The sequence below is a fragment of the Aphelocoma coerulescens genome (genome assembly GCF_041296385.1).
Source record: "Aphelocoma coerulescens isolate FSJ_1873_10779 chromosome Z unlocalized genomic scaffold, UR_Acoe_1.0 ChrZ, whole genome shotgun sequence".
In the NCBI taxonomy this organism is placed as follows: Eukaryota; Metazoa; Chordata; class Aves; order Passeriformes; family Corvidae; genus Aphelocoma; species Aphelocoma coerulescens.
In genome coordinates this window covers 70,513,598-70,532,111 of record NW_027184085.1, presented here as the reverse complement: position 1 = coordinate 70,532,111, position 18,514 = coordinate 70,513,598, and the positions used below count along the sequence as shown (strand labels likewise).

At 41.2% G+C, this 18,514-nt stretch overlaps 1 protein-coding gene across 2 annotated transcripts in view; it reads left to right on the top strand.

Annotated features, from left to right (window-relative positions):
* VCAN (versican) overlaps nt 1–17,318 on the top strand; it is a 98,557-nt gene extending 81,239 nt beyond the window's left edge. For both annotated transcript variants that reach the window (XM_069001015.1, XM_069001016.1), the window contains 5 exons: nt 492–650; nt 1,873–1,955; nt 14,330–14,474; nt 14,965–15,147; nt 15,627–17,318. In XM_069001015.1, coding sequence (XP_068857116.1) covers nt 492–650; nt 1,873–1,955; nt 14,330–14,474; nt 14,965–15,147; nt 15,627–15,757 — 701 coding nt within the window. In that variant the 3' untranslated portion in view covers nt 15,758–17,318. The remainder of the gene's footprint in view (nt 1–491; nt 651–1,872; nt 1,956–14,329; nt 14,475–14,964; nt 15,148–15,626) is intronic.
* Nucleotides 17,319–18,514: the final 1,196 nt, after the last annotated feature.

Sequence of the window (18,514 nt, the reverse complement as noted above, 5' to 3'; positions counted from 1 at the left end):
GAACAATCACAATAATTTCCTTGCCTATAATGTTCAGTTATCAGTTTCTTCCAAACTTAAGTTAGTACAGTCACTCAAAGAACCATTTGTCCTTGCAAGTAAAAACTCCCATCCCCACATACAGGTTCAGAAAACTGATGAGATGTAGACTCACTGCAGTCCAACATCCAGGCATTTCATCCACCCAGGGTTACGGATGAAGATGTCCTCCTGAAATTGCCCAGACTCAGCCTAATTTGATCAGCAGAAACCCACAAAGCTTCCAATTGCAATTATGCATCTTAGATAAGTAATATTCTCGCAGCTTGTGCTGGAACTGGGTAAGCAGAAGTGCCTGACAGTGAAGTCTCAAGGGTGGCCGTTTGCTTTTGCACGCCTTAACAGACGGGCTTTTTTCTCAAAGCTTTGCCCCACGGAAAATCCATTGGCGTAGAAGAGACGCGCCTGGTTTTGGTGCACTGACAGGGATGTGCTTTGTCTGTTTGCTGCAGACACGGAGACGTGTGACTACGGCTGGCACAAGTTCCAGGGGCAGTGCTACAAGTACTTCGCGCACCGGCGCACGTGGGACACGGCGGAGCGGGAGTGCCGCCTGCAAGGAGCACACCTGACCAGCATCCTGTCCCACGAGGAGCAGATCTTCGTCAACCGTGCGTACCCACAGGGTCCTTCTGCCTCACATTGCGGGTGCCACAAGACCAGAGAGATCTGAAGGTGTCAGAGAGTGTCCAAAGTGGGGTCATGGAGATGGGGAAGGGTTTAGGGAGGAGCTGAGGGCACTTGGCCTGTTCAGTTGGAGGAGACTGAGGTCAGACCTCATTGCAGTCTCCAACATCCTCCTGAGGGCAGCTCCAATCTGCTCTCTGTGACAGGGACAGCACCCAGGGAATGGCTGGAGCTGGGCCAGGGCAGGCTCAGGCTGGAGAGCAGGGGAAGGCTCTTCCCCCAGAGGGTGCTGGGCACTGCCCAGGCTCCCCAGGGAATGGGCACGGCCCCGAGGCTGCCAGAGCTCCAGGAGCGTTGGGACAGCGCTGCCAGGGATGCCCAGGGTGGGGTTGTTGGGGGGTCTGTGCAGGGCCAGGGGTGGGACTGGATCATCCCAGTGGGTCCTTCCAGCTCAGGATATTCTGTGACTCTAAGCAAGAGGGGTCAGTGAGGGCTCAGAGCTGGTGAGATCTCCTCCTCACCACTCAGCTTTTACATCTCCAACTTAAACCACAATTTTAGAATGTTTAAAAGGCACACTTTGTGTTATAAATGTTTACTTCTGCAGTTAATACAAGTTGTCTATCACTATTAAGTTATTATTTGTTAAATAGAAAAAACTTTTTTGGGGAGGAGGAAAACAGGAACTTTTGTTTTTGCATTGAAAGTTTTTGAAACACTTATTTTCTGGAGACTGAAGGTTTTTTGTACATATGACATCAAGCCAATGCCACCATATATCATGTTAGTTAGGCATAAAGAAGTAGTTCTTGTGTGTTACATTGCACAATTTGGACAACACTGGTCTCAGCCTAGACAAAGCTTGAAAACTGTAGATTAAAATATGTGATTGTAACATTTTTTAAATTTGTTTTTCGCCCCTTCATATTTTCTCAGGTAGTAAACTCATTCTGTTTGCTTTGGTGGACACGATCAGGAATGGAGAGAGAGGGTCGGTTAAACCTGTTAGATGAGAACCTGCATTTTTATACACATCCCAAACTAAAATCAAGAAGCTAAAAAAGAGCCTCTAAACCAGTCGTTAGCACAAAGAGCAGAAGAACCTTAAGAATAGGATGTCTGATTCACTCTGTACAAATTATTTTCTTTGGTGAAATCTCTTCCATTTATGGGAAGGTTAGTAAAAATACCCTTCTGGTTCCCTAGGTATTGGCCACGACTACCAGTGGATTGGCCTCAATGACAAGATGTTTGAGCGTGACTTCCGCTGGACTGATGGTAGCCCACTGGTAAGATGCCTTTGAGCTGAAATCACTCGCTCATTTCTTTCTGTGGTGGCTTATCAAATTCCCACCAGCAAGGAGGGAAGCTGTGTGGTAAAAAATACCCAAATAACAATAATAATAAAAAAAGAAAAAACCAAAAAAAAAAAAAACCAACAACCCCAAAACCCTGTCACTAAATATGGACCCAAGCAAGCAGCCAGTAAATTCATTTCGGGACACCTAATATTTTGTGGTTTAGTTCTAAAGTCTTGTTCTTAGTTCCTGTTATTGTATGTGTGGGAACTCTCGAAGGATTCAAACAGAAACACTCAGAAATCTGAGACTGTGGTAATTTAAGGGTCTCTGCTGGAGATGCTTTGTGCTCTTCTTGTCTTGTGCAAGGACATGTGTGGCAATTCTCCTCACTCACCAGGATGCATTTTTGGGTGATGATCTGGCATCCAAGCTCTTTGCTTGGTCTCTGGGGTGCACAGAGGAGCCTCACAAGTATTTCTGGAGCCTGCTCTGTGTGGCAGCTCTGCAGCAGCCAACCTCAGCTGGTTCAGGAGGCCTGTAACCCATAATTTACCTGTAAAATTTTAAGATGCTGTTGATACTTTTTGCTGCCTTAAAACAAAAAGGAAAATCAGCAGAAGGAGATGGAAAACCTCTTCACCCACCATCAAGGAACCTAAATCAAAGGGCTGATGGACACAGGAAAAAATCAAGCTCTTCCCCATTCAAAATAATCCCTTCTGCAGGAGGGACAGGTGATTTATTTGCTGTTGAGCACCCACTGAAGCACATTACATTAAGAAAAAGCCCAAACTGCTTATTATTTTCCCTTCCAGTTGTGAACTCTTAAATCAGAGAGCATCTGGACCCAGGTGTTGTTGCTGTAGCTGATGTACAAAGACACCTGGGGCAAGGCAGGCTCCATTTATTGCCATTTCATGTAAATAACCAGAGCCCTGAAGTTCTCTGAAATGGCTCATAAATGAGACTTTTCTTGGGGACATGGCAGTGTGTGGCAGGTGACAGCACAGAGGGGTGGGAAAAGGTGGTGGAAGTTTCTGTTGTCTGCCTGGTGGCTCAGGGCATCTGGGCTGAGACCAAGGCACCCGCCAAACCTTGCAGTGCAAAACAGGATAAATGCTTAAATATTCCAAGGACAGGTTTGTTGTGCCAGTGAATGATGAATCACTTTGGTCTGGTGGAAGGTAGGTGTCCCTGCCCATGGTCCCTCCCAGTCCAAAGCACTTTGTGATTCTACGGATTTGAGAAAATTAAAATTAGAGCTGAGATGCTGTTTTTTAAATTCAGGCTACTGACTGAATGGAGCATTATATTTTGACTGTAATTTTCAATTTTAAGAAATTAAGATATTCTAGGAACAGAGTGGTACCATCTGTCCAACAGATTTCTGTTCTGATTGATCTTTTTTCCACCTTATTTTTCTTTCATTTTTAACAACTTCCCCCTGTCTCTTCCTTCGGAAACAATTTAGGTGTCTCTTGAAATCATTTATGTTCATTGCTTCTATAGATTTCCCTCATAACTTCTTCCATATGGTTTCTGGATCCCATAGTTCTGAGCAGCTGCCTCATTTGTTCCCTTTTCCCTGTTTTTTAACTCATTTCTCATAATTTCTAACCACTCTTGTGGTTACAGAGATTTATTACTTCTCTAGTAATTAATAGGAATGATAACATAATTAAATATATGCATCAAATCTATTTCCCTGATGATGTCCTAAAATTGCAGTGAATTTAAATACTATCCTGGCAGAAAACTTTCATCTTTTATGCATTTTCAGGTGAGCAGAATTCATGATAGCTTTAAACACATTAGCATAATTTGTGATCATAAAAATTAGCATTATTACACCAACGCTCAGGTTCTAACTGTATTTAGAGGTGGCTCTTGCCTATAGCCAAAATTTAAATAGCCTTGACGTGTTTTATGCATCAGGGTGCATCTGTATTCAGCTGTTTCTAAACTTGTTTCCCAACTCTTTGCACTCTCCAAATAAATATTATCTATCCACAATTCTTTTCAACACTTCTGGCATAGGGGAACATTTGTCAAGCCTGGTGGGGATCCCCCTGATATCAGTTTTCTTGGAGATGCTATTGGAAAAGTAATTGTGCAGCTACAAGTGGTGCACATTCATCTTTATCTTGATACTTCTTTGAATTTTCTCCAGTAACAGCTTGGTTTAATCCAAAAAATCATGCCTGCATGACTTTATGAAGTCTAATGGATTACAAATAAACCCCTAACAGTTCTGATGGTTGGTAAACTTAAAAGAAAAAGCAAATTAACAACAACAACAATAGCAGCAAGACGTTGTGGGCGACAAGTTTTAGTGATTTCTCTGTCACATGAATTTTCTTTCTGAACCGAAACAAGCCCCTAGAATTAGGAATCCCTGAACCACAGGTTCCACCACAGCTTTTGCCATGTGATATTTTATTGGCAATTTTGGGAAAAGGGATCAAATACCTTTTTTTTTTTTCTTTCTTTGTACCTAAAATATTTTTGAAGCAATGCATTCAATGGAAGGAAATCAGTAATTTTTTGACATTTTCAGCCCCTGACAAGTTGTGTTTTAATGGATTTTTTTAAACTGAGGCCAAGAGCTAGCCACCATTAAATGTGATATTTGGGCAAAGCACATACATGAGAGTCTAGAATTAAGGTTCTTACTGGGAAACCTACACTGAACCTAAAGTAGTCTTGACAGGCTCTCAGCCTTTCTGAAAAAGACTTTTTAGGGGCCTAATAGTGGACTAAGTATAATCAGCCACCTCTGATACCTTGGAATTCCTTCTTTTTCCCCCCCATAGAAAACACCCTCTGTTAACAACTCATCAAAACCAGCAGTAGCAGCAGTCCAAAAAAAAAAAAAAAAAGCCCCTCTATTCCTGTGCACATTTTTTGAGCTTCAACTGGAATTTATGTTGAACTTGCAAAAATAATGCCAGTAAGCAAGTCTTGGAAAAGATGAAGAGTGATCTTGTAAATACATGCTCCAACTCTCAGAATTCCTGGAGGAAAATGCTGGTGTCTGGAACAGTGAAGCAAGTACAATCAAATCCAGTGAGAAAGGAAGAAATAGTATTAAAATCTTCTCAGCCCACACGACTTTTGTCCATATTTGCATTGAGTCTGCCTGTTTTCCATTAAAAAAAACCCAAACAACCTTCTAGGACAAGAGAAATTATCCTAATAAAGGAGAACCAGCCCCATTCCTAAATCACAATATTGCAAGTTCTGCTCCTGAGTAGAGAACTTGAGAGGGCTTTTTGATTTACCTCTCTGAAATGTCTAATGCATCACTATCTGTGAGATTTTAGGGGGTTTTGGCAGGTTTGTTTCTTAGCTGTAAAGTGGTTTTTAATTCAAAACTAGTTAGCAGTTTCCTGCCTTTTAGCCAAAGTGGCACAATCATCTGCCAGGGGCTGAGCTGTGCAGATAAAACCTCACCATCTGCTGGTAAAACACACATTTTCAGCTGCTTGTACCCACTGCAACCCAAACACAGACTGGGCTTGAGAAGAGCAAAATTACTTGACTGAAGTAGTTGTGTCCTACCTCTCATGGCCTAAAGTTTAATTGTCAGCTCAGGGGGCATTTTCCATAAAGACAATGGTTTTCAGGTGACTGATATATCATTACTGGCATTTCTTTTGGCCAGACCAATTTGCTTATATTTGGTGGGTTTTTTTGGTTGTTGTTGTTTTTTGTTTTTCCCCCTCTATTTATTTTTCTGTTTTTGAAAGAAGGAACTTCTTTGGCAGTTCTGTTGTTCGGGAGAGGTGGATTCATGTTCTGGAGCTGATGAGCCACACAACAAACCGGTTTTCGGTTGGTTCACCAGTCCTTTTCTTTTTTATATGAAGAGAAAGGAGTTGGTGGCAGCTGTGTTAATGCAGCACAAAAAGTGTATGTCCTTTCAGGAAACCCAGATCCTCACATGTGGGGCAATGAGAGCTGGAGATGAGGGGCCACGGCCACAAGCCTGGGCTGGGACTGGAAGCATCACCTGAGGTCGTGTGGATGAGCAGGAAGCTGAAAACTTTGGCAAATCTGCCTAGTCCCTGATTTCAGATAATTTGCCTCAAAGGTGGAGGTGGTGAGAGCAAGTCCTGAGGTGTGTTCAGAGAACTCGCAGCACTCCAGCTCTTTTAGGGCTTTGTTATTCATTACTTCCTGAAAATCAAGCCAATTTCTGCTCAAGACGTTTCAGGTATGATTACATTGATAGATTCAAGAGGCAGGAGAGAATAATATAGTGTTTTTCAGAGTATGTTTTGCTAGCTCTGCTTTTCTTCTGTTCAAGGTAGTTCTGTTGGCTTTGGTGTGGGAGAACATTATTTTCCCTCTGATTTACATTCTACAGTGGAATGAAAATGGCTGTATGTGGTCTTTATTTACATTTAGAAAATTACAGAATCTAAATTGCTCTTGCACTTTACTGCAGACTTTTCTCCCAGCATTTCCCTACCAGTGAACAACTCTTTCAAGTATGTATCAAGGACAATCTTCATCCCACAATTATCATAAAAAGCTCTAAGCAGTAAAAACAAACACATTTGGGAAATAACACAGCGTTGCAGGAGAAGAAAGCAAGGCCCAAACACTCACACAACTGTGGGAGCAGAGGAATTTGCCTACTTGGATCTTTTTATACTTTAAACGTGATGCAATGCAAACTACAGAACAGCAAAACTTACATTATCGGCAGAGGCATTTAATAATTAATCAGAGGGATAAGAGGACACAATAGGACACTTGAAAATACGCCCGGGAAATCGAATTTAAATAATTCACTTAAGCTCTGTGAATGGTAACTTCTACAGCTGTAAAGCACACCCATCCAAACAGAAAAAAAAAAATTAAAAAAAAAAAAAAATCTGGTGTTGCTTTTGGCAGCTCCCCCTTTGTGTTTGGATTGCTGGCGTTTCCCTGCTAAGGACCCTTGTGAGCAGGCACAGCAGAGAAGGAGCCCTTTGGAGCTATTCATGTTATGGATTAAGCACATACAGCTACTTGGGGCTGTGCCCAGGGCCCCCCGCCCCACGAGGGGGTTATTCACATCCCCTAGAAAACGCTGTTGATAATTAGTGCTTTGTAGGGCGGTGAGCTCACTGCCATTACATAAGATTAGTGCTGTAATAAGGAGCTGGCCAGTGTCTGTGGCCAGATTGTCTGTCACTGGGAGAGTGCTGCCAGCCAGGAAAGGGACAGGGCATTTTGCCACTTTTAAAGCTGTCCAGAGACCCTGCCTTGGTTCTCCTCCCCTTTGGCACAGGGGCGTTTATGCTTTGTGTTCTGCAAAGCTGGTTCCTCAGGTTGTCAGTGTTAAGAGCTACATTAAAAAAAAAAAAAAAAATTAAAAAAAGAAGGAAAATAAACCAGAAACTTAATTCTGGCAAAAACAAAGCCCTCTCTTTTCCTTCCTTTATTGGTCGGTGAATCAGAAGGCTTTAGCTTGAGCAAATCTGTAACTGCACCCCTCTCAGAAAGAGTAACTTCATTGAACACACACACACAGAAAAAAAAGCCTTCAAAAGGCGTGGAGTATGGTAGGGAAGGAGCCTGCCTCTGAGGGTTAAGTAAAGCAAACAAACTAAAAAAGTGCTGTAGTCAGCTGCAAACAAAAAGCTCATTGTGCCCATGTCCCATAGGGTCCTTGGAGAAGGAGATTTTAAACCTACCAAATGTTTTGGTTCTGTGCTGCAGTCAGTCATTACGGCCTCTTTTTAAGATGCTCATTTGACCCACGTTTAAATGGAGGAGAACTATATAATATTATTAATGACAGGTATATTTTTGGCTCAGGATGTGGTAGGAAGGGCCTCTTGGACAAAGTGGGGTTTTGTCTTATTTTTACCAGGGGGGTCAGCAGTTACTTCAGAGACTTTTTACTGCTGGGCTGAAATTACTTGTTACTCTGGGCTAAAATTCTTGGACAGTTTCAGACCTGCAGTAATTGTTGACAAAGTGCAGGATTTTCCTTTTTTTTTTTAATTTTTTTTAATTTTTTTTTTTCCCAGTGGCTCTTCCGGTAGCTGTGCACAAAAAGGTTCAGTCACACCCCCCACAATTTGCATCACGCTGCCAATGTATATTCGTGTCAGCGTGACTCCAAAAAGAACGTGAATTACACCAAACCAACACTTACTTCAAATTACACCAAACCCCGCTTTGTTCCACAGTCAAACACCTGCCCTGTGGCAAGAGAACTTCTCCAGGTCTTTGCCACTCATTTTTAACATGATTTCTCAGCTGCTAAAGTGACGTCTGAGAGCCCAGCACACAGAGCGTACCCTCAAAACTGAAGTGGATGAAAGCTATTATTCTAAAAACAAAACATGGTAAGGAGCAGGTAAAAGTCCACGGCTTCATCCAGCTTTGAGAGGGTTAATGAAGGAGGTGTCTTTTCCCAGTAATTAGCACTCTGGAGCGGCTCTGGGCTTTGCTGTGAGTAGACAGTGTCACCTAGCGGGGTTTCCTTGCCACGCTCACCGCGTTCTGCTTCTCGTGGAAAAATTGCCGTTCTGTGGTGGTGTTTGAAGAACAATCCCAGAGCTGCCCATCTGCCCCGCCGTACAACCGTCTCCTCCCAAAGCTATAGGATTGACAGCGCTTTTGTGTTTCGATTTCATCAGGTAGCCTTTTTTCCACCGGTTTAATTTCAATTCATTAGATTTCTTTCCCAAATGATTTATTTTTTTTGCAGAGCTCTTCCTGCTTATTCAGTCTGCAGTCACTTCTCGTGCATACCCGTAGACACACACATTAATTATGCTTTTCAGAGTCCTTTTTTTTTTTTTTTTTTTTTTTTTTTTTTTTTTTTTTTTTTTTTTGCAAGCTGCTGCACAGGGCTCAAAAAGTTTTTCAGCACATTCCACCTCTCTGTTACCAAAAAAACACAAACCCCTGCAAATGAAGCAGAAGTCCTTAGCAAAGCTCCTCCTGGGAGTTTCTCTTGTTCACAGTCTTGTGTGACTCAGTCATGGGGAGTGTTGGGTTCCTGCCTGGTCCAAATCCTGCCAGTTTCCCGAATCCTATGCAAATAAAACTCAGATTAAGAGCTAAAGGGAAGGCACTCAACTATGACCTATAAAAATACCAGGATCACGACGTGTGATTTTTGTGTGTGCTTTCAGATAGATTTAAATATGGGAGCTTCAAATTGATTTGAGTTTCTCCCAGCAAAGACTTACGTACCCACTTGGTTCCTCCTTCAGGCAATTATTTTAGCATCTGTCTGAGTCCTGCATGTGATCTTCCCCGTGATCTTCCCCCTTAAGGCATGAACCATGCCTTTAAATCAAGGTATGTGCTAAGCACTCACTGAATGGAGTTTTTAATCTCAAAAATGCTTTTGGTGAGTTCTGTCAGACTGCTCCCATTCATAAAATTAAACAGAAAATTCCCTTGCAGCACTGGAGGGAACTTTATAGTGAAACAGAGCCGGCACTATAAGGTAGTTTATCGTCTTTCCCACGTATAAATGCGTTTAAATACTAGGTGAGCTTAATGGAAGTATTTCAGACATTGCCAAATCTTCACAGAAATCTGGTTGATTTTTTTTTCCTATGGAAAAGAAATGCAATCCCGTTCAAACTTTCCAAGTGTCTCCTGTAACAGCATCTGTGCTGTATAGCAACATGAGTCACAAATGAGGGTTTCCTGGACTGATCCATGTGCTCGTTGTAACCTCGTGCAGGTCTTGTAGTTCAGCCACCGAGTAATTCCCGAGACTCACTGAAAATGAGATGTAAGTTTTACTTAAGCTGTCCAATTATAACAACCCCCACAGTGAGGGACTCCTTCAGGGACTTTCCTGATAAAGGTTTCTAAGACTTTGTCTGCTATTGTGTTGAAAAAAAACAAAGGAAAAAAAAAAGTGTATTCCTGCTCTTATCAGAGTTATGGCAAGACAAGAAAAGGGTGATAGCCAGTGAGGTTTGCAGTGGTGGTTTCAGCTTAGTGATAAATACCAGCCAGGAAATGTTGCTTCACTTCCAGATGAAATGGCACGGAAAGTGTCCAGTCAGCCAGTCCCTACATCTTCCATTGTTGTTTTTTCTTTAATTTGCCTCATTAGTCTGGCATTAAGGAGGAATCAGATAGGGAACTAGCCGGAATGAAGGGAAATAAAAATCACAACTACGAGCGCCAAAAAGTGCCGAGACAGATTTGTGCTTTAAGCTTATTTAAACATGCTGAAAACATGCTTCCTTTCCCCAGAAGGAAAAGCCTTAACCTGTAAATCTAAGTAGATGTATTTCGAGTAAATTATTTCCTAGCTTCAGTCGTGTGCAGGAGATTCCTGGCCTTTACACAATACAGAGGTCAAGCAGTAAAGTTTTGTTGGCATCAGTGGTTTATTTTATTGTGCTTCGTTAAACACAGTGCTTGTTGACTATTTAGGAATGCAAAATCCGAGTGATTGATCTCAGGCGCTTGATGAGCCTTTTGGAGATAAAGGAATGGCTGAAATTCCCAAAGGAGTGTCACAAAGCTGAGATACCCCTGGATCCACCTGAGTGGATTACCCATTAGTAAGGAAATGAGACCATCAAGAAAGGCTGCTTATCTGACAATTTAAATAACAAATCTCCCACGAGGTGGGATCTTGTCCATGACAGGGAAGATTATGCTCCCTCTGTTTAATTAGCAGCCATCTGAATGAGAATAGGTAGTGACTGGCTAATAAAGTTTTCTGCTTTAGAGATTTTGCTACAGTCCTGGCTTTTTTAGCTCATTTTATGTCACAAGTCACTCTGCCACCCAACATGACTGTGAGTTTATGCAGTGCCATATAAGGAAATCCTCCCCAAAAAATGTGGAACTTAATAGAACATCCTCATGGGCTTTTGAAACCATCATATCCAAACTCCTCCTGTGAGGCAAGAGAATACATTTTCCCTGTTTTATGGGCCAGGAATGGCCAGCCAAGTGCATTGTCTAGTGCCACGTAGGAAGCCTAAAGAGCTGAATCCCAACTCTGCTCCAGCTCTACCATGGACCATCCACACTCTGCAGGAGAATTTTCGGGGCGTTTTAGCAGAGAAAGCCAGAACTAATAAATCCAGTGTGACAGAGGAGTCTTTGATTTCAGCAATAAAGCCAAAAAAGCACAAGGAAGATTAACTAATGATTACAATAAAATTAAAGGCATAAAGAGTATAAACTCCAGTTTTTGTCCTGCAACGATGGTCAGACAGTGTGGTGGCTCCCCAAGGACAAAATGAAGGTAGAGAGACCCAACTCCTGTTCCTGGGGGTAGGTCCTGCAGTCACCTGATTGCAGAGAAACCTCAGGTTTTTGAGGAAAGGTCCCAATTACCCTGCCATCGTGGGTGTTGAGAGCTTCACAGAGTGGGTGGTGCAGTGGTGTCTGCCTGAGCCCGAGGTCGGGGCTTGACCAAGGATGGGTTGTGGTAAATAACACAGAGAATAAAAAATTTCAGCCGAATTTTCTATCAGTTGGCCAGGGCTTGGAGCAACCTGGTCTAGTGGAAGGTGTCCCTGCCCATGGCAGGGGTAGCCCTGGATGATTTTAAAGGTTCCTTTCAACCCAAACCATTCTGAGATTCTGTGATTGCTCTGAACCTTCCTCGCCACAACCACCTCAGTGAAACACGCTGGAGGAGAAGTGTGGTCAGCCAAACCTCCTCTGAAGCACATAGTTTTTTGAGTCTTGTACATAACTCAGACTATATGTCCACAAATACACAGTCTGGAAGTGCTTTGCACGTTAATACAGAGAAAAAATTCACATCTGCTATGGTAATGTTGCTTAAAAACCATAGTGAAGGTTTTTAGGTCACTCTGTGCAATCACCCACTGTAAATATTTCTAATAAGGACTAGAAATCTTACAGCAACTTCTCTTCCATGTATTCACTAAGTATTTGATCCTAGCTAGGTTCTGTCTTATGAATGATTCAGCTAAGAGCATTGCCAAAGATTTTTTCCCATTACTTTTTTGCTGATATGGGTTTACTGGAGATCGTGCAATCACCCCAGATCTACACTAGTGTTAAGTGAAAACCAGAGTCATGCTTATGGTCATGTAAAGACCTAACCCATAAGAGAAAAGCAAAATATTCATTTCTTTTTCTAGCAGCCTATTCCACTCAAACTGTGAGAATCTCCTTGTATCATTGTCCCATTATCAGTGTCTAAATAAGGAATTGAAAAACTACAGAGGAGCCGGGTGGAGACCTAAGAAAGCAATTCAGCAGTCTGGAACTTCCTCTACTAAGCAATTCTGGCACCAGACTCAGGCAAAATCAGAGCTCCTCAGCCAAAATAAATCTGTGCAATGATGATATCAGATGTGAGGTAACAGCAAGTCATGCTGGGGGATATCAGACATTCTTGAACAAGCCACAGGGCCTAGATGTAATCCTTTGCCACTACACTGCAGCCCTGCCAGCTAAGCAAACACAAATTTTGGAGTCATTTTGGCAAGGCAAGTAAGAGCATACGGAGTCTGTGTGCTGAGGGTGGGAGCTGGCAGGCTGCTGAGCACCTCCAGCTCACACGCCCCCGATAACCACTAAATAGCCCTCATTCCCACACTCTCATCCCTATGGAAGCAAGCAGCTCTCCAGGATCATTTCCACACGAAACAGCTGCAAGGCTTGTTGAAATCTTTCCTTTGCTCTCAGGACATTATTGATGAAATTTTCTGCCACTAACCTTGCATTTTTCTTTCATTTTTGTGTGTGTATTCACACGTTCTTGAAAGTCAATGGAGTCTGGACTTGAGTAAATGACTTGGTGTGCATTGTAATTTAGGACTATTAAACACTGAAAAGCTGAGATGGAGTTAATTTAGTTCCAAATGAAAAGGGGGATGTTTTATTAGAGGTAATAAATTCAGTGCAGAACAAATTTATTTGGACTGTGCTGGTTAAATTGCCTGGATAATTAAAACCTATGATGGGTAAGATGACACGTGGTAGGAAAAGGTTAAGTATTTAACTCATTTTCCTTTCACAGTTTGATTCATTGTACGGTAAATACTACTTGTGTGGGGTATTTTAACTTCATTTCCAAAATGTGTTCACCCAAACAGTGAATAGGAGTTTATTTCACAAAGTTAAGAAAATAGAAAGCTAAACTTTTATGACATTTACACGGGCCAGCTCTGGTCAGAAAGATGTAAGCACTGAGGAAAATATAAGCACTGTAGAAACTGTGTCATTTTGCCCATACAAGGGGCTAGCTGCCTGGTTAATGTCTGGCATTTTTGTGAATTCCAGTTCTTACAGATATCTATTTTTATCCTTCATTAAATTCTTCCCAGAGCGACACAACAGAAATCCCAGCGAAAATCGCTAGGAGTGGTTTCCAAATATTCTCTCACTTTTCTTGACATACCATCATGCAAATCTCAGACTCCTGTGCTTTGTTTGGGAACAAGGAGAGGGGTTATCCCACCTCTTCCAGCTGCCAGGACAGGAGGCTGTATGTCCCCTGACAAGAACTGCTGCACAGGTTTCAACCAGTCTGACAAAAGTGTTGCTACTTTTCCTGCTGATTGAAAAAACAGACTGAATCCTCCCAAATTTGCATCCAGAAATGACATTGTGCTGATATTTCATAGCCATTTGAAGGTTCTTTTATGAGGTTTTTTTGTTTGTTTGGTTTTCACATACCAAAAAACAGATTTCTACTTCTGAAAGTAATATGCTTTGAAGAAGTGCTTTCTGCTTTTATTCATATATTTTCGTAGATGTCTGGAGCTGGTTTTTCCACAGAGGGCAGAATTTGGGTCACCATTTCTAAAGCTGAGAGGCTGCTGTCTGGGCTCAGTCTGCCACCTAGGATTTTTAGTGGAAACACCAATCTCCCGTGGTTTCAGGGGCCACATTCTGACTCTTTCACTTACATTGCACTTAATTCTGCACATCATCCTATGGAATGACTTCATTAAGTGAATGAAGTCATCCAGTGTCATAAATAATCCGAGTCTAGGTAGTCAGTCTGTAATTTCCCACTTAGTAGATGTGGACTAATGAGGGTTATGGGCTATTTACTCTATTTTCTTGCATTATACTTTATGACTCTTATGTAGGAAAGAATGCTCTTGACACACTTAGGATCCAGTTTTCTTCGTGTCTCTTTGTTTTGTTCACCTGACATCAGCTTACAGTAAATGAGAAGTTAGACCAGATTATTTTTCCCCTTGAGATGACCTTTAATAGGGTGGGAAGATATTATACATTTACCTTTGTTCAGCCCATGCTTAGCAGCCTGATTCAAACAGTTCAGAATTCTCTTCACCACAGGTGATGCCATGTGCTCTTTTGCTGATGTAAATATTCTCCAGCACTGGGAATGATGGTTTTGCTTCTCTTTTCTGCAGCAATATGAGAACTGGAGACCAAACCAGCCAGACAGCTTCTTTTCTGCTGGAGAAGACTGTGTTGTTATAATCTGGCACGAGAATGGGCAGTGGAATGATGTCCCGTGCAATTATCACCTCACTTATACCTGCAAGAAAGGAACAGGTACAAACTTTCCAGTGACAAAACCATAATTTCCTAAATTGCCATTTAATACTTTTTAACATGTTCTCTGGACCTTGATGGATCAGTTTTAAGTCCTTTTGAATGGTCTGTCATTGAGGATGACACGAAGAGTCTTGAAAATGGGACTTTTTCCTTAAATGCTTGTAGTAACTTCACTGGTTTTCAGGTTTTTGAAAAACCACTTCTTTGTGTGAGTATGCCAACTTTGTGGCTTGAATTTATGTTAGAATTTAAACCGAAAACGCGATAGTAACCACAATGTCTGCCATTTTCCAATTTTCATCACTTTTGGTTTATGAGACTGAAGATCTACAGGACAGATCGATCCCCTGTCCTTGTCTGGATGTTCCTCTTGGGAGTCCAGCTGAGGTCCCTTGTCACCTTCCCTTAGCCATTGCTCACAGGTCAGTCCCAGTTCAAACTGGGCTCACAAGCTGAAGTTTTGGGTGATGCTCTCTGTTCCTTTCAGTGGCTTGTGGTCAGCCTCCTGTGGTGGAAAACGCAAAGACCTTCGGGAAGATGAAACCTCGTTACGAGATCAACTCCCTCATCAGATACCACTGCAAAGATGGTTTCATCCAGCGCCACATCCCGACCATCCGGTGCCAAGGGAACGGACGATGGGATATGCCTAAAATTACTTGCATGAATCGTGAGTTCTCTGAAAGCAAACCAGTGACAAACCAGAAACTGCGGGCTAATTAACCATTAATAAGTAATGAACATGTATTGTAAGAGACGAGCAAATCTGGCAGGACAGATTGTGGCAGCCATACTGCTCATTCTGTCTGCAGGAAAATACACCAAACTTCCAAAACTAATGGAAATTTTCCTGGTTTTTTTTCTGCAGAAGGCATTAAGATTATTTTAAAGTAAGCAGCAACACTGTTAGAAAAATCCTGGAATCAACAGGTTGCTAGTAATGCTAATGATTCTTTCTGCAACTGGGTGCATGCCTGTAACACTGTCACAGTTCCAGTTAATCATTTGTTAACCCTCTAATTAACCGAGAGTAACTGGAACTGTGATCTGAAGCGTAGCCAGCCCATTCGCACTTTAATTTTAAACGATTTTCCCTTTCTTTTTCTTTTTTTTTTTTTTTTTTTTTCCTCTCCTCCTTTCTCTCTGCAGCCTCCACATACCAAAGGACTTACTCTAAGAAATACTACTACAAACACTCCTCATCGGGCAAGGGGACGTCGTTAAACTCGTCCAAGCACTACCACCGCTGGATCAGGACGTGGCAGGACTCGAGGCGCTGAGAGCTAAATGGTGAATGGGGATTTCCACCATTTCAGCCAAAGTCATAACTTTCTGTGCCTTTTTCTATCACTTATAGGAGTATTATTAAATCGTTTTGAAACTATGGACTGCAGTATTCACGACGCGTTTTGCAAAAAAAAGAAAAAAAAAATTACGGTGTTTATCAGAAAATTTAAGAAATAAATAAAAAAGAGGAGAAGTGCTTATGGGGATAAAAGGAAACCATTTCCAGCATATAAAGATTATTAGTTTTCTATATGCCATCGGTGTGGACCATTTTATGATATGTACCAGCCTTCTGCAATATTTAAACAGCTCAATTTTAGCACCAATGAAAATGTAAATAAGATGATTTTAATGTTGTTTGACTGTGTGTTGTTTTTAAAATCCTGTATATAAAATGAAAAGTCACACTAATTTCAGGCATATTTATGGTTAGAACGGCCTCAGAGGTCTTCAGTCATTTATGACGTTGTTTCTGTGTTGTTTACCTAGGCTGGAAATGGTTGAAATAATGACTTCACTGACTGAAATTTGCAATTATCAGGTGAAGATAAACACACAAGTGACATGACTTTTTTTTTTTTTTTTTTTTTTTTTTTTAAATGGGAACTGTGCCAATTCCCACCCGAGGTACAGATTGTGTCCCATGAGATGAAAAGTTTAGACAGAGCACATAAAAGTGGCACGAAGCATGAACTAGGGACTGCAATATGGAAAGTTTTTTCTGCTCTCCATTCCAGCTTCAGCACACGTGAGAAAGGACTGCGTGGAGGAGTTGTGTATGACAAGGAGAGCCTGTAAAATTCCAAGTGCTAATACATTAACTTTATCAACCAGGGCCACTTTTTTTTTTTTTTTTTTTTTTTTTTGGAGAAGAGAAAAAAAAAGGAAAAAAGGAAAAAAATTACTTTCACAATATTAACCACAAGGTCTATATTACAGGTCTCTGCATTCTAAAATGGAGGTAGACCTGGTGTTTGGGGGATTTTTTTTTTTGTAAAAAACAAGCAAAAATCAAAAAAGTAAATAATTTTGTATATATAACCATTTTTTAATCTTTTTATAAAGTAATGAATGTTTGTGTATGAATGCTGCAGCTGTGAAGCGTACATAAATAAATGAAGTAAGCCATACTGATTTAATTTATTGGATGTTATTTTACCCATACAAAGAAGATTCAAAGAGCTCACCAGTGCAGTATTAGCCCCTGAGCTCCACTTTTGGAACCATCTCTCAGTTCAGCTTGCTCTTTTTCCCCGGAGAACAGAATTCCTGCTAAACAGGATCATTTGTTTGCGGCTAGATGGGTGAGAACTGTGTGTGACCGACAGAAGAATCAGGATCTTGGCTTTCTCTAAAGAAGTGTGTGCACAGATTGGTTCTAGGTTGTAGCTGGTGCAGTGTGTACGTAGGAGTTTTCTGTTATGATTTCTTGCCCTGGTCAGTGCCACCGCTGACCTCAGTGTGTACAGTGAGTGTAGGAGGTGACGTTTGAAACGGCCTCTCCACGGAAAGGACTGTTATTCCTGCAAAGTGCCTTGCACACCTTTGGGCACAGGACAAAAAAAAAAAAAAAAAAAGAAAGGAAAAAAAAAAATTAAAAAAAAAGAAAAAAAGAATAATTAAAAAAAAAAAAGAAAATAAAGTAAGTTCCTTAGGATGTACCTTTTAAAGTAACATGAAAAATACACGCAGGCGCGAGGTTTACGCCTTTGTGTTCGTGCGGGGTTATGATGGAAAAAAACTGAGAGGGAAAGGAGAAGGATTGAAACCCAGCCAACATAGCAGAGCTGCCCATGGAGTGACCTTGCCACAGCTCGTTGGGAGCTGAAACCAGAGCTCCAGACAACATCCCCTGACCTTGAGGAATGGCAGAGGCTGCTCCCCACCCTTGTGGCGGGGCCTCCCCGCGTTGGCCGGTCCATTCCCCACCCCTCGCCCCCAAACAATGCACATAATACTTTTCTCTATTTATATTATTATCTTGTATAGTGTATAATGTGAATGTCTGGGGTTTTTTTTGTGAATGAAAGTCTAAAATCTTTGTAACTTTTATATCTGCTTCTGTTTCACCAAAGAAACAAGGTTTTGCTATACTGTGACTTGTCTTGTTATTGCATGTCTTCCTGTTTAAATCTATGCAATGTGATTTTTTTCATATGAATACAACCAGACTGTCAGGTACTTCACAATTACCATGGGCTTGGTCAAGTGCCCGCTGAAGTCAAAGAGTCAGCTGGCTGAACTTTAGTAGGTGCTGGATTTGACTTTATATGAGCAGCTTTAGGGGATATTTTAAGATATACATTGTATGTTTTGAAGTCGATTTTTGCTTGTAAAAGTCAAGGCTCTGTTCATAAATATACACTAATCTACACATCACTTCCTTGTACCAGAAACACACAGAACAGAAAATATATTTTAACACTTTGCAAAGTTTCTCACCATATGTATAAAAAACCCTGCATAGATTTGTTGTTTTCTTGTCTACTTGTTGGATTTAAACAATGTTGTAAGACATTCAGATAACATTGTGATTGTAGTTTTAATTAGGTTAGATGCAGTGCTTATATTGATTTTTTTTTCACCTCCTTCTATTACGCATAATAAAATAGGACTGACAACATTCCTTATTAAAAAAAAAAAAAAACAACAAAAAAACCCTAAAAAAACCTGTCACCCATGCTTGTTTATTTAGACAGGGAATGGCAAATTATTCAGCTCTGGAGAATTTCTCTAATAATGATGTAAAC